General features: G+C 30.6%; 1 protein-coding gene across 2 annotated transcripts in view; it reads right to left on the bottom strand.

The window, feature by feature from the left end:
• Positions 1-26877, bottom strand: part of LOC132713552 (CCR4-NOT transcription complex subunit 6-like) — a 69838-nt gene that overhangs the window by 16216 nt on the left and 26745 nt on the right. For both annotated transcript variants that reach the window (XM_060696299.1, XM_060696224.1), the window contains 4 exons: positions 19620-19688; positions 18315-18472; positions 11179-11333; positions 3986-4140 (listed from right to left, as the gene is read on the bottom strand). In XM_060696299.1, coding sequence (XP_060552282.1) covers positions 3986-4140; positions 11179-11333; positions 18315-18472; positions 19620-19688 — 537 coding nt within the window. The remainder of the gene's footprint in view (positions 1-3985; positions 4141-11178; positions 11334-18314; positions 18473-19619; positions 19689-26877) is intronic.

Genomic DNA, 26877 nt, shown 5'->3' with positions numbered 1-26877 from the left:
AGTATTATTATTATCATAACCTAGTTACACATAACCCTGTGGTAAAAACCAGTTCCAAATAAAACCAAAAAGAGAAAAACCTAAAACTTTACTAAATGCCGGTATTTTAACTTCCTCTTTTGATATATTATCGAGTAAAAAAAGACCATATAAAACAAAATCTGACCAATAAATCATAGAAAATAACATATAAAACTGGGAAAAATAATAGCTTGCATGTTTTTTAATGTGCACAAAGCAAATTAATTTTTAAATTTTATATAGAATTTTGCGGACATGTTTGTCATTTTTTCACATTTCGTTATTTATTCTATTTTTCATAATTTGTTTTGTTTTTTCAGTTACGCGATCTTTTGGTCAAATACAAGCAGAACTTAAATACGTGAGCATTTACGCAGGTGCTACTCTCACAACATATTAAAATATCATCTGAAACAAGAAAACATGTGATATGTGAATTCTAGAACTGGGATCAATAACAACAAGGAAATAACGACAAAATCAAATAAACCCAGTTTAACTTTGTCAACAACTGCAGCAACCTAAAACAATTTCACAACATATTTCTAACCACATTCTTTTATTAAATGTTGCTCAGAGACTTTGTCTTCATGTCTTACTATATTTCCTTAAAGCAATCTTTACTGCTGTTATAGGAGCCAAGGCCATGGTCACATTTAATTTAAATGCAAAGATATCAATTAAATTTAGTAATTTTAAGTGAAGGACACACTTTTTTATTTTTTTTTGATAAATCATAATAATTATCAAGTTTGCCTTAAAATTACCCAGGTGAAATGTATCATGTTTTATCATGAAATAACATGAACTAACATGGCTCACAGGTCATGGTTAGCCATGGTTGACCATGTTATGTTAAATGGCCACAAACATGGTTTCTGACCATGGTGTGACCATGGTCATTAAGGTTACTGACCATGGTATAATCATCACTATCATCATCAATATTATCAGCCAAACCACCACCAGGCTCAATGAAACCATAAATCAAGCATCAACATCATCATCATCAGTATCATCATCATAAACGTCATCAGTATCATCATCATCATCATTATCATCTGCTACACCAACACATAGATTAATGTCACAGCTTCCGAAATGACAATCATAACTACACATGGGGACATCAAATTAACAAACACCACAATGTTCTTATTGTTTCTATTTGTATACATAATTAGAACCTTTCAGATTGTGGTTAACTTAAAACATATTTTGTGCTTTAATTTTTTTGGATGATTTAACTACAGAACAGCAGAGACGCAGGATTAAATAAAGACAATGTAACAACAAAATCTGATTAATTCCAAAAAAGACTACTTTCTGTCTCTTACTTTCTCTTATTGACGTAAATAAATATGTCACTGACCTCACCACATATTGCTTCGTTTTAATAATCTTCTTATATAGGAGGGATTATACAGTCATGAATACAAAATCACGAGTCTTATCATCGTTTATGTAAACCTCTTATACTTCAGCATGCTTCTTTTAAGCTACTCATTCTATGCAATGTGACAGTGCATAAAGCCCCAGTAAGTAAGATTGATAAGTTGAATGTTCATCTTAACACTGCACTAACTTATTCTTTGAAATCTTACAAGGTACGATGATATTGCATCAAACTTGTAAGGACTGTATTTATTACTTGTAGTTATGCCATTGCAACAGCTTCTGGCTTCATTAAGTGCAGGAACACTTACAAGTGGTCATATTTTAACTTCATGAAATACTAAACTTCACGTAATACTATATGTTTTTGTCTTGAAGATTTTCACTATATCTCATCATATTTCAGGCCTGACAGTAAGAAACCACCCTTTATGCGGTTAAAATTGTTGGATTATTTTAGTGCAAAAAGGTCATGACCGTAACACAGTTCTTACTTATAACAGAATAATGCAATACAATCTGAATCTTAATATTGCTTGTGAAAATCCATTTTATGTCTTCTGAACTACCGTGTATTTCTTTTTTTTTATTTCTCACAAAAAATAAATGTAAAACAACAGCTGCCAGTAGGACATTGTGCTTGATTGTTCTAGTGATTGTTCAAACAGGGCCATACATCTGTCAAAATAGATGTTAGAGTTACGGGGCCATAGAAAATGACCTATTATGCCCTCAATTAAGTATGCTAAGTTTCCATCCATTCCCTTCAGTAGTTTTAGAGATACCAACCTGCAAAAACTTAACCAAAATGTGACGCCAACACCAACGTGAATATCATAATTCTCCACAATCTACGGACAGTCAAGTTAAAATATCACAAAAAATAGCATAACCTACATTATATAACCTATATTAAAACTCAAGATTTAAATTACCCAAATTTATAAATCACCTTGGAGGAATTCACCCGTGCATTAAAGGGTCAATAGAAACTATACTACTGAAAACCTACATATACAGACAGTTCATTTACTTTTAAAATATGTGCATAAGTAACCCAATACCCCTTTTTATCCATGAATGATCATTCATGCAGCAAATTTGTAAGATCAAATTACAATTTCTGCAGTGATGCAGAAGGATAATTGCTTGCTTTTGCATTTATTTAATTTGGTTATTTCACATGAAGTAATTCTTATTTGTCTTTTTTTATGTTACGTTTTCTTAAAACCTACAGGCATAACATTAATGCAACAGGATCCATTTTCATGGCCAAAAATTTCCTGTTCAATATCTAAACTCTTGTCGGCCACTTTAACAACATGGTCAACTAAATGTTAAAAAAAATTGTGTGTGTAATTAAGAACTGAAGAACTTAAATAAACCATAGTTATTAAGAAAATAAAATCAACTGCACAAAATTTGTACATACAGTCTAACTTGTCTATGATGGTCAGCAAGCAGATTGAGCTAGAATGGCCATTGTAGACAGGTGGGTCACTTTATACAGGTTGCAATGAATATCATATACATTGATAAAACAAGACATGATGTTTGTATCATTTTGCTGATGACCGTTATCAAGTTATCAATACCAGTCAGCATTATACTGGCCACAAACCATGTTCAATGGTGGTCAAGTTAAAAACATGGTGGAATTTATTCCTGCCCAGAATCACCACTTTATAAAGAGGTGACAGCATATACTGTTCAGACAGTATACGAACTGTGTATACTTGAAAAATGCTTGAAAACAATCTGTCAACATAAACACCATTCTAAATCAAAATAATTAAATCAGACAACAAAACTACCAATGCTTGCATAAATCACTGCAGGTTAATAGTCATTAGAGCTTATATAGTAATCTTATAATAAAAGGTCTTCAACTTCATTAGTGAAGCTTACTAGTAGATTTGTACTACTACATACTTGACAAGGTTAATTTTATATGCATACTAATTTTTTTAATGCTGACATTTGATTATCATAGGTGGCGTCTTGAAGATATTAACAACAAAAATAAGCTGTTTAAAATGATTTCATGAAAATATGAAAGCAATACCATTGTGCACTTTTCAATTTAATGTTAAAGCGGATTATTTTAATATTTAAGCTGCCCTATATTGACCTTAATCTCGATTATAATAATGGAAGATTTAGTCCCTCTGACATGTGTTACGTAATCATGCTTTCATATTGGCGGTCACACGTTCATTTTAGTCGCGTGTTCATGTTGTTGGTTTTTTTTACAAATTAAAAGGCTGTCGATCTAAGTGGTTTTTTTTTTCAAGACATTCAATCCATGTTTTATATTTGGGAAAAGGTGAAACTTTTATAAGGTTTTCTAATTATAATTTTCAATTCAATTTTTAAATTCGACTTTCAAGTTAAATTTTCAAATACTTATAATAAGGTTAAGCAGTTCCACTGAAAATATGGGCAAAAAAGGACATAAATAACTGTACATATCAATGCACTGGCAGTTGTTAATTGTTTTGTTTTTTAGAGTTGCACAAATAAGGCCAAACCTATAAAATTTTTGGATTATTTTAGTATAATTACTTACCACTGCTGTCGAAAACTCCTTCATGAGTTTCAAGTAATGCTGCAAGTCCAATGTTATCTTTGGTCATGACCCGATTCAACATCTGGTCAGAACCTTCTGCGTTTGCCATCGCTAACTGGTTAAACTCGATAAGGTGCTCTTTAACAAGGCTAAATCTGAAACAAACAATTAAGTTTACTTTTTTTGAAAAACTGAACACATCAATGACTTGTCTAACCTATTAATATAAAGGCTGAACATCAAGCAAGGTCACTTAGTCTCACTACATTTTATAGAGTTGACCGTTAATTCTAATACTGCTATCCTTTACAGTAAAAATGAACATTTCCAAACTTAAACCAGAACTAAGTGTTTCTTCAATACAACAAAATCAGTGATTTTCCTCCTTAAAAACAGAGGCCTATAAAACCCTCTTCCCCAATTTAAATTTTCTTTAAATTCATGTAGCTTTTTTACTTCCCAAATTAGCAATTTTACTGGTAACTTTTTGACAAGATCAAGAGGCTAAGGCCTCTTCCCAATAAAGTAAGAAAAACCACTGAAAATTAACAAAGTGAAGGTTTTTTTTTTCTGAAATCTTATTCTGTACATACAGTTTAATGCAATCAAATTTTACTTTTTACTGACCAATTTACAGCTATACAATTTATATCAACTGTATCTGAAAATCTATCCTGAAAATAGCACTGGTATGTGTATTTTTTTATTTTTACTCTGATTAAGACAGGAAAAGCTATCACACTTCTCATGTAAATGTAACTGAAAACGGAAACCCCCGTGTGTGTGCACTGAATTTATAACTTTATTTGATGAATTTAAGTTCAAAATAGAAAGTTTTCCCAAATGCAGGATAAATGTAAAGATATACCCGGTGCATGTTTATTAACACTATAACAGACAAGTATACTTTTTTTGAATGTTTGTTAAAATTCTCAGAAAACAGATATTGTAAAACCTTGACTTAAAGCAGCATGCCCCCAGCAGAATCGTGCAAATTTTCATGAAAATTTTAAAAATGTATATAAAAGTGGAGTATTGTGAATTGAACATATAAAATAATTTACACATTGCAATCAGCACTTGCAACCCATATAGATTACCCAAAAGACTTCAATATAAGCAAAATTTGCCCTTTACTGTGTAAGTAACACACAGTAGAAATATGGTGATAAATACAGCAAAATCAGTCCATAATCCTACATAACATGTAAATTATTGTTTGAACTTTTTTAATTTCCTTAAAATCTTAGTACATTTTTCTCAACTTTAATTTTCTTGAAATATTTTGGCTCATCTGGAGGCATGTAGCTTTAAAAATATGAGATGATTAACTCCCTGCCTGCCTTATCGCAACAGCTTTAAACCAATGCAACTAGCACAGACCAAGATCGACCAGAACATTCTGTGACATCTGATCATGGTCTGCACTGTTCACTAATTAAGTCAGTAAATAATATCATGAAATTTCCTCTCAAAGTGATGAATGGTTTTTGCCAAGACTTAAAGATGGTCAAGTCCATTTAAGATATTTAGCATGGTAGGGGTTAATAAAAAGTTACAAAGTGTTTGGGTTGTTGTATCTTTATAACTTCTTAGACTTATGGGACTGTATTGTGTTTGAGGGGGTAATGTTTTGTTGAGTGTCCCCTTGCCTTTCGATTTATGTTCTCATAATTTTTTTTACGGAACAGGTTACTACAGTATTATAATAGTTCCTGGATAAACTTTATATAAATATTTAAAGCCGGAAATTTCATTTATATAGTATAACATAAAGTTCAAAACTCTAATACTACTTCTATTAACATAACATTCTATAAGGATAAAGTTAGATACAAAAGGTAGTTTTCACATAAGGAAATATTCTCTCTTTCAGAAAATGCGTTCAAATGGAAAGTGTCACATTAAATATTAACAGTTCTGAGGTTACAAAGCATTCACTTGAATAACATTATCATGAAATATTAGAAATATTCAGAAGCTTTTGAATCTATCAGGAAATCGTTCGACTGATCTATAGGGATCATTCAGCAAGCTTGTATTTGATTGAAATCTTGATAACAGCCTGGTTTCCTTTCAAGAAAGGAACTTTTCATACATTTAAATGAGAACTCTTGAATATCTAAAATTGATTTGTTAATCTTTCAATCTGAACAAAACCATTTATCATTTTAAGGGGAAATTTTAATACATATGTACTGACTGTATAGCGAACAGTGCAGACCATGATCAGACTGTACATAGATGTGCTGGTTGATGTTGGTCTGCACTGGTCACATAGGGTAGAATATGCTGCTGCTGCTAGCGGTTAATGAAGGGTTATAGAACCTGATGAAACTATAAAATCATTACGAACATTTATCTAATAAATTTAACATTCCTATAATTATGTTTAAAATATAATGTGTATATAACTTGTTTTTTTATGCAAAATAAAGTTCCGTTGTCAAATATTCTTGAATTCTAGCAAGGGAAGTAATCAAAATATACATTATCTCGTTAGTTCACTCGAAGAGGAGGTATCAGGACATTATTTTTTTTGATATGTGTGAAAACACAGATTTAACTGTCATAATATCAAGAGATATATTCCATCATGTAAGATATTCCATAATGCACTCAAGAATCTGTGTATGATGACATTAATTTTTAGTAAATTATTATCTTACTTTTAAGAGTCTTCCTTGTTTTTTTGTTACAAAACATTCGTCTCTTTTGACATTATCCATTAGTGTGAAAGAATTAGGTGCATAGAACCATCCATATTAAGACATATTTCTTCAGAAAAATGTGTAAAATGTGTATTTTACAAAGAATGATGCAAAAACATGTCATAATTTTTGTAGGTACTTAAACGCCAACATTTTTGACTAATATAATCTTTCAGAGATTGTTTATATCACTATTCTGTCAACTATTTTTCATCATCCTTTTATCAACCGTTCAAGTCTTTGACATTTTCTATCAAGTTAATGCAAAATCATTTCTAGTTGCGAAACAACATTTTCTCCTTTTCTTTCCCTAAAGATGTGTTTTTTTTTTTTTTAAAAGCCTTAATCTATGCAAACCCTAGATTAAAGCCCTCATTCTTACCTACTATCCATATGAAGACAGGGGTGGCAAAATCAATTGTTTGTATTGCCAAAGTTGTCCCACAGCCTGTATGGACAGGTGGAAATTTTCAGAAGTAAACTATGTAAATATTATATGGACAAGTTAAGAAATGCTTCAAATTAAAACGGACAAGAAAGTAAAAATCAGATTATTCCGGCCCTGATGAAGATAATTATGCTTTTAACAAAAAATTGCCATTGGAACAGAAATTCATAATATTTTATAATTCTTATAGCTATATAAGGGCATTATTATCCTATTTTAAATGCTATTTGACTATCATTTCTAAATGAGAAATACTTATTTTCTATTTTCCACTGCCCCATTTTTTTAAGTTCAGTTAAAACAACATATGGCGTCTAGACAATTTGACCTATGACCTACAACATGCATAATAATGATATCTTCAATTATTTCCTCAATATATCATACTTAAAGAGCATCTTTTCAGATAGTCATTAAAATTTAAATTCTTTTTTATAACCATAATATACATGAAAATTTATATATATATATATTTTTTTAAAAAAACAATATATATTATTTATACCAGGGTTTCATAACATTTTGCAGAAGGTTGTTTAACTGAGCGGCATTTCTGTTTATATCATAACAAGCTTTTCTATTTGAGCGGCCATAATGATTTGAAGCATTTGGCTCTGCCGCCTTAATGACACCTGTAACTACTGTATCGAAACAGTCCGATTTTAAATACCCAATCCAAAGGAAGAAAGTCATAATTTTTGTTTCAAATCAATAATAGGTTCACATCATACATCAAAGAACTATTTTTGAACATTTTATTTATGCCATCCAAACAAGGTGTCTTGACCTTTTCAATACATTTTTATTCCATTTTTATACCAATATGCGATTTAGACAAATATTATACATCTTTCTAAAACAAGAAACATCAATAAATCAAGTTCATCCTACACTACTTACAGTACTAAGACAATTTAGTATGAACTTTGACATTTCCTTAAATACAAAAAACTTCAGCCATACTTCAATCAAATGCAGAGTGGAGCAATGTTAAAGATGCATGCCAATACATCATGTCAATACATCGTGTTAATACATTGTGTCATTTATGACAGATAAGTATCTTCTAACATTTAAAATAGATACAAGCTCAAGTAATTTCAGTTTATGGTCAATTCATAACTTTTCATCTGGATTCCCTTTCTTCATGACTTATATCTTTGTACATTTGTTTTGAGATGTACAAGAACAATGAAATTATCATAAACATATGAGCCGTGTCATGACAAAACCAACATAATGGGTTTGCGACCAGCATGGATCCAGACCAGCCTGCGCATCCACGCAGTCTGATCAGGATCCATGCTGTTCGCTTACCAACCCTATTACAAGTACAGAAACTGATAGCGAACAGCATGGATCCTGATCAGACTGCGTGGATGCGCAGGCTGGTCTGGATCCATGCTGGTCGCAAACCCATTATGTTGGTTTTGTCGTGACGCGGCTCTGTCAAATACTGCCATGTCTTCTAGTGACCTTCAATATAATAATGACATTATCAATATAACTGGTTGTTCAAAAGATGATCGTTGCTTAAATGGTTGTTACCTCAATGTGGAGACATAAATCTAAGAACTGTGAAAACTTACCATTAAACAATTCTACATCTGTATCAATCAATAATCTAAGAATCAATAACATCTTTCTATGACCTTGAACCTTGACCTTTATATTATGACCCATTATCTTACACTGTCTTTATGGTTTTTAATTTCACTACTTTTTAGGACATTCAGAACCGTATTTAGTCATATACTGGCAGGCAGGTAACTTATTACCCAAGTTAATCAACAAGTAAATGTCAACATCTTTGTGTGATATTTTAAAAATATATTTGCAGTGAACAACTAAGGGTACTTATAACAGATTCAGAATCATTTATTTGTATCTTCTCAAACAAAGCAAAAAAAAGAGAGAAATATCACTTTCCAATATAATCTCAAACCAAACCTCCATATTGAACTGAAATGGTTGACAGGACAAGCATTATAAATTAAAGCAAAAAAAAAAAAAGAAACTTCAAAAGAGCACTATGTAAAATTAACTCCCATCTTCCCCCTATGTTACATATAGGTTAAAATGTCTACATCCACATAAATGTCACAATAAAATAACTAAACATGAAAATATAACATTGCAGGGAAAGTTTGACTTAATTAACTGACTTCTCTAGCATTGCATGTTTCTGTCAAGTTTACCATTTCATTATTTTACAGTAGGGTTCATGTAATCCCCTTGTTAAAGCAAATACAACTTAATTAAGTTTTCTGCTTATTTTCTAATTCTGTACTTATAGCATTGAGGTAAATTTACAAGCCTAAATCAGCATTACAGATTTCTGAACTTTAAATCTTATTTCATTATCCCCGACATTTTAAGACCTTATGAAATCTTATTTTGACACACACACATAAAAACAACTAGACCTTATGAAATCTTGTTTCAACACACACACACACACATAAAAACAACCATCTTCTTACTTCAATTACTTATGAACCTGATATTGCCTTAAACAACAAAACAAAACAATTTAGTACAATTGGAATTTGGTAAATAACCTTAAATGTCACTAATAAATTAATGATACTATCCGACACAGAAGAGACCCTGTGATTGTATTTTGACATCATACTTTGACATACAATCTAAGGGAAAGATCATATATTTTGCTGGCACAAATAATATTATTATGATAAATGTGGATAACAAGTATCAATATACAAATAAATAGGCTAATCATATTGACCCCCTACAAGACATTTAGAAAGAATAAAATATCAATTGTCCATTTAACCTTTTAGTCAGAAGTAGAGCAGAACAAAATACATAATACTATGTCCAAAATCTGTTACTTTAGCAAAGTTACGGACAAATTTCATGACATTGGTTAGAGGTCATGATCATCTAAACAAAACATGGCTGTTATACCAATATAATATTATATATATACCTGTTTATATGTATTGTGTCCTTATATTGAAGGCACTAGCTTATATTAAGGCAGGGTTCCAGAGGATTTCTCTAAAATTTTATGACAACTTAATAATTATTCTAATAAATAAATTGTTGGTATTTTAAGCACACAAATTGAGTTAACCTTGCACCAGGCACTTACTATTAACAGAAATCACCTTTTTAACTTGTAAAAATATGTCTATATTTGTCTGTTAAATTAACAGGGGTAAAATTTCGGTGATATAAACAGTAAAATCTCTTCTGTGCATTGTATTACTTTATACATTCACAGTCTCAGCTGGATTGTGAAAAAAATATACGTTTTCTTAAAACTATAAATTTATTTTTCTTTAGTTTCGATTTTTATTGAATTTACTTCACTCATATGAATGCATGCCATTTAATGATATGGCCAATGTTTAATTTGTCAACAGAAAGACAGGACAAAAACAGACTTTGCCACTCAATCGATCATTGATTCAGGGCCACACAAGTTATTATGGCCAGAAGTTTTTTTCAGAATGACTGGAAATTTGGTGGTATATAAAACAATGAGTTATGGATGATAATTAACTAAGTGGTGATGGTTAACAAAGTACCTTCTTAAAATGCTTTAACAATTCTTAAAATGCTACACTGGCATTTAGGAAGTTTTAATTAAAATGAACAAAGGGGAAAAAACAATTCAAGTGACATTTAATTATTTCCATGTTGCATTTTTTTGCATGGAAAATGAAGCTGAAAGTGGCATTCTTTGTACAATGGATTGTGAAATATTCACAATTAAGCCTGATGAAGAAGACATTTTCTTGATGGGTGACAATCAAAACAAGGAATAAAATAGTATGAAATTATGTGTTTGTGCCAGATCATGATATATTTCTCATTAGGAATGATGATATGATGAAATTCAACTTGGCAGGGATGTGTGTGTGGGTGGGGAGCGGTTGATTGATTGTTTACAATAAGAGGAAATTCTTTTTCATCAGTGTTGGGGGAAGAAGTTTTTATTTAAAATGGGGGTTAAGACGTTCAATAAGAGAGAAGATCTTCTCCAACTTTCTAAGTGTACATACTTTGATGTCCTGAAGAAAATGGCACAGCCATCGACATGTTTTCGTTCCTGCTCTGTCATGGTTCTGGCACGTGATTTCGGAGAAAATATACCCTGATAGCCATCTCGCTCTAACTCCGGCTTGAAAAAGTTGTAAAACTGGTCAGTCTCAACTTCCTGCAATGATTGGAAAAAAAGAGAAAATAAATAAATAATTTATTGTATACATACATTTTTTTAAAATTCTCTCTGTTTTATCTAAGTTTTAAGTTCAAGAATATATGGCGGAGAACAGCTCATATATTCTTCATCTATGTATAATCATAAATTATACATTTAAGGAAAGGCTTCCTCCCATGAAGGAATTTAATGTAATAATTATCTTCTATTACTCATATCCTAAATTATCTAAAATTTGAGCATAACACTAACATAAGTCCATGAACTTAATGTTCCGTAATCTTGGTGTTAAACAAAGGAGACAATATTATAAGGACATAAGTACACTTATGTAAATAGTATATTTTTATAACAACTAGAGTTAATTTTCCTCATAATTGAGGCTTGATGTTATATTTCATACCTGTAGCCGTTAAGGTATTAAATAAAATAATTCCTGAACAATAATAACAAATGTTTATTATAATAATTTAAAGGTCATTCAAAACTGTGAGCTTTTTTATTACTATGAATTAACAATTTCTTTAATTACTACTTCCTTATGTGCACCCCCATCCCACTCTCTCTTTCTTTTATTTCTGTACAATCAACATATAAAGCCAAAATAAATAAAGGAACAATCAGACATAAATAGACTGTTTCATTTTTCTCACTTCCTGTTTTGAACTTCCCTAATGCCACACAATTCCCTTTGCATAACCCATAAAATTATTATTTAATATTAAATTGGTACAAAGTGGATACAATTTAGAATGCATTAAGTATTATAAGTATAATTTTACATTTATAACTTCCTTTATTTTACACTTAAGTAGATCTAAATATGTAAAAAATAATTTATCTGGGTTAAATGCACTTTCTATTACATCACTTTTTGCACAGTCTCCTCAAAACATGTAAATTATTTTGTATAAGTTCTCATTTAACATAACATAACGCCCATGCTGAAGTTCCTCCCATGTCCATCCTACTATCTGTCTCTAAACTGACAAAACAGTAGAGTGTTGGGACACTTGTAAATATTCTTAATTCCAGAGTAAGAAATAATTGATAAATGACAGTTCCCAAAATGAAAGATATTGACATGTTAAGGTCTAAATTTAATATTTTTTTGTTTATTAACACTACCCTGTTAGCATTACCAAAAATAATGAGTCCTGGATACTTTAGTGAATCAAACAATTAATAATGAAACAAGGATATACAATGTACCTAGCTTTCAAAGACCAACACTAAGTATGACCCAATTAATTAAACATGAACAAGGTGGCCTCAATGTACTTATATAATGATGAACATCAGAGTTTTTATTTGCTGTAACAAACTGTAACTTGTACAAAATTTTCTTATACAGAGGTTAAAAAGGTTGAGTTTTTTTTATATTTTTAATTGACTCAATGAATGGATAAGGTAAAATACCTCAATGAAAACAATAACGCTTTTATCTAATAACGACTGTAATATTTCACATATATACTTAAACTCAACACTGAAGCAGTTGACAATACATTTCATTCCTTTTTTTTTTTAACATGTGTGTTTTGTCAACCCTCTATCCCAAATCTTTTTTCTTTTCTTTTTTGGTCGTTTTTTTGTCAAATAAATGATGAGCAACTCTGTTCACAAATGGTAAAATTTACAGACTGAGAAACTTTGCCATCAGACACAAAGTAGAAATTAAGAAGAACTATTTTAAATGAACTACAATGACAATTCAATTTATTGAAGAAAAAAAATGCTATTATTTCCTTTCCAGTAAACATTTGATCATATCAATTGTGGTTACAAATTAGTAATGATAAATGTGAATGACGACCTCAAGGTCAATGTGTAAGGTACACATAGATACAAAACAATCATCATTTGTTTATTTGTTGTACCAGTTATTTTTTTTAAAATATAATTTCCTTAATGATAATTATCCAATTTTTTTAGCTGATTATATTTTGATTATTTTCCACTGTTCTGTATTTTGCAAGTTTCCCCAAACACTTTAAACTTCAAAAGAAAACTTAAAACTTTTCCTTGGTTAAGAAAGCTACAAATTTATTCTTTTCAAAAATAATTTTCCTGTCATTTTTTAAGTAACACTTTGCAGTTACTTGCAACAATAGCATGCATGTGTCAAGTATGGAGCCAGCCCAGCCCTCACATGTGTGTATTCTGACCAGGAACTATAAATAATTTTCCTGGCATTTTTAAATTAACACTGCAGTTAATGGCAATAATAGCTTGCATGTGTCAAGTATGGAGCCTGACAGTCCACACCTCACATGTGTGCATTCTGACTAAGGACTACATATGTACTGTCTAAGCTGTTCATATTTTAGCATTTTTATATCTAAACAACTCATTATGCCAAATTTAAAGCTGGGAAAGGCCATTATTTATCTAAATTTAGTAGTTCATGTTTTTTTTCTTTTGAAACATAATTATACACAATATAAATATTAAATTCATTTGGTTGTCCATTGTTTGTCAGACGGTATTCAACATTAAAATATTGAAATTAAAGGGCCAATGGCGTACAGCCTTGCTAAGGAAAACAAAATTTTAACATGGAAAAAAAAACAACAATACCAAAAGACATATCAAAGTTTTTCATAAACAATTTCTTCACATTTACATAACAGACATCTAGTACACAAAATTATACCAATATAAATGACATAATAAGTTGATCATTCATGAATCACTGCTATAATGATGCTTGGTAATTTTGTTATTTACTTAAATGGAAAAAAAAAATTCCTGTGAGTACTGCAACATATGAAAGTTATAAATTACCGCATGAAATAACTTGACACTCTTTTCCAAGAAATGACAAATTTGTACAGTTATCAAATTAGCTGAAACTGTTTTATGAAACTTGAAACAACCAGTTTTCAACAATGGGTCCTTTAAAAGACACATCAAAATAAATCATTTATTTCTTTTCCTCATCTTTTATTCTGTTTGCTTCATAAGTTAACATTTGCTTTCAAGTAACAGTAAACATTATTTATTTGACAAGGTTGTTAATAAATCTAAAGTTGTTGATAATATATTATGGTGCATTTGCAGACTTGGTTCATGAGAAAGACTTCACCATGGCTTCATGCATTATTTCGGACTTGAGTGGGCACTGGAGTAGAAAAACTAAAGCTTTCATAAGTTTTCACATTGCAATAATTCAATGCCACCTAATGGATTAATGGATTCAAACAAATGAACTCATGGCCAAGTGATTCCGTAACGATCACCCTAACAATAAAATAAAAACATAAACCCTTACCATGCTAAATAACTTAAATGGACTTTTCAAAATTTTAATCTGGACATAACCATTCATCATTTTTAGGGACCATTTTTACAATATGTACCGAGTACTGTAATAGCAAACAGTGCAGACCATGATCTGTCAGCAAAGATTTGCCAACTGATGAGTGATCTTGGTCTGCACTGGTTACATACATAGAAAAATCAATTACTTCAAGAGCAACTCACACATGTGTAGTCTCACAAATGGCAGACTTGCAGACCATCTAAAATCTACCTAACATGAGGAACGTAAGCTTCCATTCCTAACAATCATATTGTCATGACCTTATAAATCCAAAGAGAGATCTCATTCTATGATCATACTCTATCTCTTCCATCACAATGTGAAATATTTTCTAAAATCTAATTTACATGATGTCTTCAACAGATTACTCTGTGGGACAATTCACTAGACACTAAATTTCTCTTTGTTCCATCTACAGATCGATAATAATCTGATTTGATAATGATTCAGTCAATCCATGACTACAAACAGGTCAGCGCCTCTTCATGTATATATATATCCAGAAATTACTAACTTCCTACAAAATGGATAAAAAAAAGATGCGTAATGTCAGGACATTGACATAACAACCAATAATATCAATTAGTTCTGCCTATAGGTAACCGTTCACTTTAATTAATAAGGATTAAGCCAGTAGGAGAGAGAGATGTGAGTATAAATCGCACTTCAGTATTTCCTACAAGTTTCTACAGTAATTTTCTGGACAATTACAAAAATAATTGTTCTGTTTGTTTCAAGCCATACAAAGAATGTAAAAGTTTCAAAATCTTACTCTGCCCCTGTTTTAGCCAAGACAAAGCCTATTTATAGAATTATTAACCATACCTACTGTACAAGCTTCTCAGATAAAAGAATTCCATTTTTTCAGTAAAAGGCAAGTGATTTTATTATGTCAACTCCCTTAATCAACTTGAGGGGGGCCTCTCAACATACAACTTGAGGGGGCTTCTCAACATACAACTTGAGGGGGGCCTCTCAGCATACAACTTGAGGGGGCCTCTCAGCATACAACTTGAGGGGGCTTCTCAACATACATATAGTTAATCAAAAGGAGATATCAAAGCAAATATACGTGATTTCCCTTCCCTATTTGTTCTATATTCTTGTTAATAATGACTAGAACATACAACAATAAATTTCACACTACAGATATAATGAAGTCAAAAACCATCTCTTCAATTCTTTTAATTAAATGTCAGTCTTTCAGACAATGATCATGTTCTATCGTAATTATTTTGATTTGTACATCAGTACGTCAGGCGTACTAAAACATTATAACAATCTTTTTCATCTTATAGGTAAAAAATATCTTCTTAAAACATTTTGACAAAAACTTGAGGTATTCTTTTATAATAATTTGTATCTGTACATAAGCTGTACATCCCCCTCACCGCTATGGGTTTGAATCCTGTCCAAGACTTTGGATTATTTCATGGAAGGAAGCTATGCAGCTAGCTTAGAGGACTTCGTAGGCTCTACTCAGGTGCCTGCTCATGAATGAAATGATGCACAAAGTGGTATCTGAGGTCTTCCTCCATCAGTAAATCTGGACAGGTGCCAATTATGACCTGTATACCAGTTGTAATTTATAACCTGACTTACACTTTGATACATCTACTAAGCTAAAAATCTCATTTTAGGTATTTTTAGTTATAATTGACTACGTTGCATGTACCTATAGAAAAATATTTACTTTGACAATGACTGGAAGTCCAATCACAATTACCAAAAGGTCAGACCTTCCTTATTCCATATTATGGAAAGTGTCAACGTTTTCTAGAGAAAAGATTACTATAATTATTTGAATATTGACAAGTTCTACCATTATTACATTCATATTTATGATCAGCCTCTGATACTCTCCCCCACCCCCTAACATAATTACTATATAATATCATGACATTTTATTATATAACCTTATAACACTATAGATTTGGTGTTCTGAGCTCGGACCATTTATAATCTTACAATAAAATTTATCATCTAGTTTAAAGCATTAAACATTAAATTTTATAAAATGTTCAATTTTCCCCCAACTTTAAATTCAAAGCTGTCTTTAATGACACATAAAATTGTATATTTCCTAAAATAAATATATCAGTTTCATTTAAAAGGACTTATGATGAGTCTGATTATCAGTTGTTTCATAAAACACTACTACCCTGCTCATTTTTCTTTTTTTAAATTTCAAACTTAAAGCAGCTTATTTCAAAAATTCATAAATCAGTCCAGTTCTGATGTAACGCATGTGTTTGAAGAGTAAAACATTCTAGCCTCTTTGTCCTCTAAAAATTATTTGATAAAATGCGCATGAAGATGGCTTTTATTTCCGAGCAATAATATTACAATAACTGCCTACAGACCTCACTTTTTATCCGTTATCCAGCCATCTACAACTAAATGAGCTGCGTCACGACAAAACCAACATAATGGGTTTGCGACCAGCATGGATCCAGACCAGCCTGCGCATACGCGCAGTCTGATCAGGATCCATGCTGTTCGCTATCAGTTTCTCTACTTGTTATAGACTTTGTAAGCAAACAGCATGGATCCAGATCAGACTGCGCGGATGCGCAGGCTGGTCTGGATCCATGCTGGTCGCAAACCCATTATGTTGGTTTTGTCGTGACGCGGCTCAAATCTATCAATGCAACTAGTGCAGACCAAGTTCAGTCAGTAGTTGTTTGGTAATTTTCTCTAGAATGATGAATGGTTTAGTCCCAATTAAGTCAAACAAATCTATTTAAGATATTTAGCATGGTATTTGGGTTAATGCACTTACCATGCACTTGGGGGAAAAAAAATCAAATTTAACCCCGATTTTATTATCTATTCTATTTAATATAATGAACCTTTGTTTATTAATCTGTCAGTTTTCAGCCTATTTAAAATTTATTGCCTATTGAAGAATAAATAATCTTTTATACAGCAGAAAACAAAAACACTGAATGATAAAGTGTCAATGTTTCCAGTTGAAAACGATTACGTATTTTTTGTTAAGGAGAGTCTATAAAACAACCATTTTTTGTTGAGGAAAGAATTATAATACAAAGTGAAACAGAAATTGTTTTCAGACAATTTAGTCAAGCATAAGCAAATTTTGATGTATCAAAATGTTTTTATTCATATTTTTAATGTCTAATCTGATGAACATTTCAGCATAAGATTTTTAACTTTATAAATTTGACACGAAGCTACTTTGGATGTTACTTCACAACTTGGGTAGTTCAATGCTGTAATGCAAGCCTTAAAAAAATAATGCAGGAATTGCGCAAAAAGTAAGGCTGAATAGAGCGAAAACATGCTCGGAACTACAAGTACAGTAAGTAAACAGGCCGATATGCTTGATAGTGATACAGCTATTGAACCGTTGTATTTTTAAATTTAACATTTGTTCTAATGGTTAAGATAATGCCCTTTCAAAGTCAGCTGTACAGGTTCAAGCCAACCAAATCAGCAACAATTTTAATACACATTAAAGATTGAAATGGTGAAAATTAACTCTTTTTTTTGTTAAATAATTATGATAGTTATTTTTTATATATCCTTTACATTTTTTTAAAGTTTAGAAGTGAAAATAAACCAAATATTTATCTAGGAAGTTTGTATTCCCAATGTAATTTTTTTTTCTGTGTCATATTTGGGTCTCATACCTGAAGGCCAATAATATCAGCTCCACATGTTCGAATCTCATCCATGATTCCTTTCTTTCTGTACTCCCAGTTGAGGCCCCATGATGGACAGTACCCATACTGTTGTCTTGTACAGTACTTGTCACACAATACATTGTAACACATCACAGTGAAAATTGCTGAAATAAAATAAATATCATACTCTTGTATATACTTATATATCGGTCATTAAACATTTCATAATTGTATAATATATGTATATAGACTTAAATATATCTGGAAATCTAATATATCTAGCTTTCACCACTCCATATATTTAACTCTGAGTCAGACTAATCCATGTACTAGGCTCATACCTTTTCACATAAACTAAGCTTTGTTTTTCACTTAAACATATATATTTTTTTGGTTGGGTTTTACGTCCCACCAACACTGTAGGGGTTACATGGCAACTTTCCAGCTTTACTGGTGGAGGATTCTTAGACCTCCTATGCCCCTATGTGCATTATTTCAGGCACAAGCGGGCTACCTATGTTCCGTAAGCTAGTTTGATAGTTTCCTCTATATAAGTCTCTGGCAAGATTCTTACCCACAGCAATGTGGAGCAAGTGGTTTGAAGTGAACAACCGCAACCATTGGCCAAAACACCCCACAATTTAACATTTGAGAAAAGTTTTGAGGGGAAAAAAACAACATCATGTGAGGTTGAATGAGCTATTATATTTTATATCAGTCATAAAATGCAAAGTGCACTTTCAAAGGTCAATGTTTCATGAAATGTGATGATTTATTGTAAACTAAGTGAACACTAGACACAATAATTTGCAGAATTAAAGGATAAAACATGTCACCTCTCTTATGTCAATGACACATAGTTCCTGAGCCTTTGCCTAGAGTAGATAATATTTCTAAAACTTCCTATGAAAAAGGTCAATGTCCATTTATTTAAATATATACAATTTCTCAAAATAACTTCAGGCCAATTTATATTCATGATATAAATATCAAGTTTAACACTTGATATTATGTATATATTTCAATGGTAAACATGTGTTGTTTTTTGAAGTTCTTTATGTATCTTCCCAAAATTTCATAAAGGGAGATAATGAAACGTCAAATTCATGAAGAGATTATTAAAGTAGAGAGTTAAAAAAAGGGAGGTTATTGAATGTCATGTTCAAAAAGGGAGGTAATAGAATGATTATTGTAAATTCATAAAGGGAGATAATGGAATATTAAGTTAATACAGGGAGGTAACTGAATGCCATGTTCATAAAGGGAGGTAATGGAATGAATATTGTAAAGTTCATTTATTTAATGTATTACCTGCAGGTCGCCCAGGTTCTGGCCTGGACAGTGGAATCCATTGTCTTTGTGGAGGGGCACTGGCATTAACTGTAACGAGAAAATAAGATAAATATATGACCAGTGAATCATAGCAAAATATACAAAAACATGACAGATTTAAACATAACAAATTAACATTATACAAAGCAGTTAATTCTTCAAGGTGGTCAATTAAACAACAGGATTGATTTGTATAATTACACACTTGTACAGCCTACCCTTCTGGTTCAGTCTAAACATGTTAACTCAGGACTACCTTAATCTATAGATTTATAAACAGGACAAGTCTTTTCTACAAATTTAGCAGTATACAGATTAAACTAAGTCAAAGCAATATATCAGCAATGTAATAGAGTATATATTGAAGCCTTTGTTAAAACATATCTGAAACTTGATCTTTCAAAATTTCTATACAAAGTTAAATTTGATACCAGCAAAGAAATAAGACCAACCATTTATCTGGTTGCTCTTTAAGAGACCTACATCTGGTGACATTTTGTATTTGTAAGTTGATTATTTTTTATGAAAACAGCTAGTGCAGAAAAGACATTCCCCTATATAACTAAACTCAACCTGTATATTGTAATTTGAACTAAATATTCTGGAGTTTTTTTACTTCTTTTTGTTGAACTGATACAGTATTTTGTGACTATTCCAATTGACACTCAAACTTAAAAATATCTTAATATTTTTACTCCCTCCGGAAAACTGAATCAGATTTTTATCATAAAAGCAAATAGTAAAAGTAATAATAAAGTCTTGATTTTGGATAAAACTTCGACATCAGAGTCTATATATATGAATACACATAACCTCTTTTACTTTATTTTGTATTCAATTAATACATCTTGTTATCGGCCAATTTCATTTTGCCTTTGAACAAAATATTAATAACATATAACATATTCTTTGTCAAAGGACATATCCTATTTTAAGGCTAAAATTTAGCATTAGCATTATTTTCACAAAGTCAAGGGCAATAACTCTGATCTTATTACTTGAAATGATAAGTCAGGTAAAATTCAGTCTCTATCGTACATTATATCACTACATTTTAACTTAGGGTTTAAAACTTATCACAATTTGCTATTAATAAATAAGTCAACACTTTAAGTGTGTGCCAGTATAATCACCAAATATTGACTCACACTTAACAACATCGATATCTTTTTCAAAAACTTTCATTTGAACTCATGTTATAAACAATACACAGTAATGGCCCTGTGTTTGATTTACTAATGACTCTCCCTTTCAAAGTGCAAAACGGTCAATATTCATAAAGAAAGGACAATTGGTTCAAAAACGAATAAACAAAAAATTATCAAAGTTTTTTTGTCATTTAATTCTGTAGATTTACTCATTTCCGTAGTCACAAATTTGTCAATATCTAGCTTGCTTATTATTGTTATTTCATTACTATAACATGTTCCAACCTACAAATGTATAGACTTAAACTTTGAAAATAACAAAAACATAAAAATTCCTTAAGACAAAATATCATATCATTATGAAAACTTTCACTCGATTAAATATTAATAAGATCTAGTCTTATACTAAAAATAATCCCAACCTCCAACCAAAATGATTTCACAGTAAAACACAATACAAAAATCAATGTACATCAGCTTCTATACTATGAAATGGGGGGAACAAATTGCCTCCAGAATCAAGTTGCTTTCTACATTAATCAATATCCATATATGTAAGAAACTGTTGCTTACAAAACTATATCAGAAATACATCATGTTGTTAGTGGATATACTAGAGTATAGCAGGAAGCAAGAAATAGACATCAAATATTAAGTTATATTAATTTAAATTTATGAAACAAACTATGTCAAATCGAATATTGTATCTGACAATTCTTATTTCAAACTATGGCAAAATTACCTTCAAAAGTCATTTAAAATCATTTTGATACAGTCAGAGCACAAAATTTGCAACAACAAAAACCCAGTGTCATTTACAATGCCCAAACAGTTCCATGACAAACCATGGCATTAAAAATAATCTGAATTCTGACCTGGGCACAAAATTTGCAATAACAAAAACCTTGAGTGCTATTTACAATACCAAAACAGTTCAATGACAAAACATGGCATCAAAAATAATCTGAAAGTCTGACCTATACAGAACTATCTGCTCTTAGTAAAGTGCAAATGTATCTGGCTGGATATGAATTTTGGAAAAGCTTGCAGCAATCATGTCAACTTTATACACACAGTATCAATAACATCATAAAATACAGACATAGACTGCAAAATATATATGAGCTGTGTCTACTTGTTATAGGGTTTGTAAGCGAACAGCATGGATCCTGATCAGACTGGGCGGATGCGCAGGCTGGTCTGATTCCATGCTGGTCACAAACCCATTATGTTGGTTTTGTCGTGACGCGGCTCAATTATTTGTTTTGTCTGATCATAGTTTTGCCAAGTTTTGTTAGAAGATCAATTTCAGCATTTTATATGTAAATATCTTCTAACTGCAGAACAAGTAAAATACAAAAAATTCCAGCAAGATAGTAAACAAAGGCAAAATGAATACATCTTACATATATAATATATACAGGAGATTTTTTTCATGGGCAGACATGATTCAAGGTCAATATAATTTGTCATGAATGTGATATGTAAATATTTGATGACAAACATGTGTATACTTTTCTTGACACCTAGTAAACACAGGTAAGATACAGAAATGTTTATTGTAAGTCAAAGTGTAAGTCTTAAATTTCACAAAGAATTGGCCATCTTTTGTGACCAACTTATGGTCTTTTGCCTTAATTTATTGTTAATTGTATTGAACAATTCAAAAATCTAAAGCTGTTCATTATTATTTTACAATGGCAAATGAACATGCAGGAATCAAATATAACTTTTGTGTCCTTTAAAAAAACTGTTATTGCTTAGCCAAGAATAAAAACTTGCAGAGACCATAAAACAATGAATTAAAATGGCTGGACATTTCCATGGCACCAGTAAAGAACAATGCTAATAAGTTTGATTGACAGATGACACTAACAGTGGCTGCTTTAATTTTAGTCATGGAGATTCCATTTTATATATTTTTGTGATACAGAAGTCCTTTGAAATAAAAAATCGACAGCTAAAATTTCAAAGCATGGCAGGCAAATTCATAATACAAATTTAGCAGGGGTTTGAAATTTGAAGTCATGTCAGTCCTAAAATACACTTCATTTAAAACAGACAAACAATATAGACAATGTTTATATAAACAACATATTTTATATCCTTGGAAACACTAAATAAAAGTTCATATTGGTTTCATCTGGTTTATTTGAATTTCAATTTGTTTTTATTTCTTTGATCATTAGGATCTAAAACAAAAGAAATTACATAAAAGACATTAATATGACAAAATATAAAAGGAAATATACATATGAGCTAGTTTTTCACAATGATGGGTGACATATGAGAGTGTTCTCTGTAAGTTCGCTCTGAAACAGTCTCAGGTATGATTATTGGAGAAGTCTCAGAGGCTCACATGTCATTAGAAGCAGATTCTCTTGTTTGAGCATCTATGTTTGCTTCAGTAATTCGGTTCAGGAAAAAGCTCTCAGGTTCCAGTGATTACATAAGACAACTCTTAAAAGTCTCTTGATCATTGCTCTTAATTACTATGGTTTCATGTTTAAGTCCCTAAGAGGCCTTTTTCTGGTATATTAGCCCTGTAACCCTAGTTTAAAGCTTTAATGATTTTGTAAATAAACCTCGAGGTTTATTAAGCCTATAAGCCAAACTTAATAAGGTGCATGTACCTATATTTTAAATTAACTACATACATACACATTATGTCATCAGTAAGGTTTAAGGCACAATATTTTTAAAGATTACATATTGCTTGACATTAATTAGTCTCCTTTTAAATCTTAATTGTATATTTTGACATTCAACTTAAACTCGAATTATCACAAACTCTATAAAGTGGTAAAATATTGTAAATATAATTGATTCAGAAACTTATAAATATATATGGCACATTAATCAATTCTTACTCAATGCTTTATAAAAGCTATAGTATGTATTTTGAATGAATGGCTTTATCACCTCATATTTTTCTATTATACTGAATTATTATACTTTTCTTCTACAGAATGATGTTCTTTTGTTGTCACACAATAACTTAAATAAATTTAATATAAGGTTGTTTACAGTACAGTGATAACTTTTATGTACAATTGTTTACAAAGTGTTGTGGCTGACAGAGATGTTCAGACAGGCACAATGACAGATTTACGACATTTATATTCAATATTCATATACAACATTTTCCATTAAATTGTCATCATTTCCACATAAACACCAGCATGTTATGTTACGTACTTCTAATTTTCTTAAAAATTACAAAAAAGAAACAGTAATTAATTTTACATATTTAATAAGCTATTACAAATTAATTACCCATAAAACTATTATATCTATTGAAGCATTATAATGGCATCATTGCAGGTCCCTCATATTTGCAGGTCCTTCATATTTCTTTTTCTATTTATGGTTCAAAAGTCATTATGTTGTTGGCAACTAAATTTGACAACCATCCCCCAACCATTATCTTAATACTCCACCACCACCTCCGCACAAAGGAAGACAAAATAAATTTTGCTCGATTTTCAATAACCTACAAAATTTCACCTCCTTTACCATATTTGGCAACATAACATAACAATAATTAACATTACAAGTAATTAAACATTAAGTAAACCCCAATCATCATAATTGGTTTGATGAATGGTTGTAGAGCAGTATAACTATAACACAGAGAAGGAATTAAATCGACATCAAACTCTCAGACTAAAATCATATCATTTTACAATAATAGTTTCAAACTTATATATTATATAGAGATGTTTGCCAAATTTGTAGACAGTGAAACATCATTGCATCACTCCATCATAACTTCCTCTGCCAAAAATTATATGTCATGAATATACAAAAGTGGCCAATTTGGGGTTCTGGATAAAAAAAAAAAAATTATACGATAAAATGTAAAACACTGCTTAAATTTTTAAAAACTTACCCAAATAAAGGAAATTTATTTGATTTTGAAAAGGCCACAGATATGTTTTTCCCTTTTCCCTTTTAAAGTTTTTATAAAATTAATTTTATTTAGTTTTCTTCCATTCATGTATGTTTTTTAAATTTTTATTTTCTATTAAAACCTTAAAAATTTTTTTTAAAATTAAAAAGGATGAGAGAAAATAAAATTTATGAAATTTTTCCCTCCAGTCATTTTTGCTATTATTTGTATTTTTAAAGGCAGGAACATTTTTGGGAACAAAACATATTTGGGGCCCATGAATGAAATAGAAATATTTGGTAAATACGTACAAAATGGCCCCTTAATTTAACTGCTGGGAACCCTTTTTGCCCCCAGAAAAAGGGGGAAAGGCCCGTGTGTTGTCACCCCCCTTGGCAGTTTTAAAACCAGTGCCCCTAAAACTGTTGGCCAAAACCTTTTTTAATTTTTCATTTTTTTCCCTCCCCCCAAAAAAATGATATGGACTTTTCCCAAAAAAGGGGAAAGGCAATAAATGCTTTAAATTCGGGCAGGTTGGGGGAAAGGGGAAAATGCTGGATTTAAACAGGCCCCCCTTTATACTGGGTAAATGCCAATCTGATTCCCCATTCAAAAAATTTTTGATAAAGAAAAAAGGGAAAAATTGAAAAACAAAAAACATCATTATTTACATTTAAAAACAGGTGGGTAATTAAAAAATTTGGCCCAAATTTAAAATTCACAATTCTTTTTTTCTTTTTAATTTCTCTAAAATTTTTGGGAAAGGGAAATAAATTATAATAATGGTTTAAATTTCCTAAAAAATATTTTAAAAAACATAAAAGTTAAAAATTTTACATATCTTTTCATCGGTATGTTCTTTTGTTTTTGGTGAAATTTAAATGGGTTTAATTAGATATATAGCTTATTAATAAGTTATCAGACTTCAAACGGTGGCCCTGACGCACCATCTTAGTAATTAGTACATACGACACACATCTACTTATTGACAATGATTAATTTATGACTCCCAAAGCGAGGCTAGAATATTTAATCTAACTCGACAGTTGTTTCTCAGTACAACATTACTTAGATCTGTTATAATTTATGTATGGGTTTACGTTAACTGTTCCAGTGTCAAACACTTAACAGCACCTTTAATGACTTTGTCCTGAATGTGTTCCTTTTGACACTTGACTTACACAGTATTAGTAAATTTTCATATTTTTTTTTGATCATTTTACTTGTTGACTTTTTATTTTCATAATTTTACACGTTAATTTTTCATTTTATCGCTTTACTTGCTAATTTAAAAAAAATATTTTTTTAACATTTCACTTGCTGATTCTTTACTTTTATATAATTTTACTATTGAACTTTATTTTCATCATTTTACTTGTGGATTTTTTATTTCATTCTTTTTGTTGTTGTCATTTTTTATTTTTATTATTTTACTTGTTGATTTTGTATTTTATATCATTTTACTTGCTGATTTTTTTCATTATATCATTTTACTTGTTGATTTTGTATTTTATATCAATTTATAACATGTAAATGAATGAAACTTAGAAAATCATTTCATAATTATTTTTTTTAACACATGTCAATTCATCATGACACTTTTGTAATTGACTTTCATATGTTGCACGCACTTTAAATCAAACTATGATTCTTTCATTAATATTTCTTATTTGTAAAATGTAAATTGCCTGTCTATGTACATGTGTTTTACAATTTAATAAAAAAACAACAACAAAAACATACTAGGCCCACATTTACTAGAAAGAGTTCAGGGAATAACCTTGAAAACAACCAATCAAAATGCTCCAGGTGTTATAAAAAAACTGTATCTAAAGTTAGGGCAACATCTGTCAATCAATAACACAAAAATCAATACTGAGAGCAAAACAGAACAAAGGATCTGAGAATGTAGTACAAGTATCTTAACAACAAACATAACAGTGTAATTACGCTAACTGAGTCACTTTCTACTATCAATATAATATCTTCTGTTACATTGTACACATCACGTACCAGTCTTGTACATGATGAAAAAAAAAAGAAAAATAATTATATACATGTAAAAACTAACATTAAGACAGTTGCCATATTTTCTTTTGACCTTCTGTTACAGGAGCTCTGTTTAAATAGAAATTGGTCAATACAAATTTTTGACTGTGTACATAATTATATATTTTTCATTTCTTTAAGTCTCATC

The sequence above is a fragment of the Ruditapes philippinarum genome, unplaced genomic scaffold, assembly GCF_026571515.1.
Source record: "Ruditapes philippinarum isolate M1 unplaced genomic scaffold, ASM2657151v2 ctg167_1_1_1_1, whole genome shotgun sequence".
Taxonomy (NCBI): Eukaryota; Metazoa; Mollusca; class Bivalvia; order Venerida; family Veneridae; genus Ruditapes; species Ruditapes philippinarum.
Note: the sequence above shows the minus strand (reverse complement) of the source record. Positions and strands in the feature narration are given on the sequence as shown.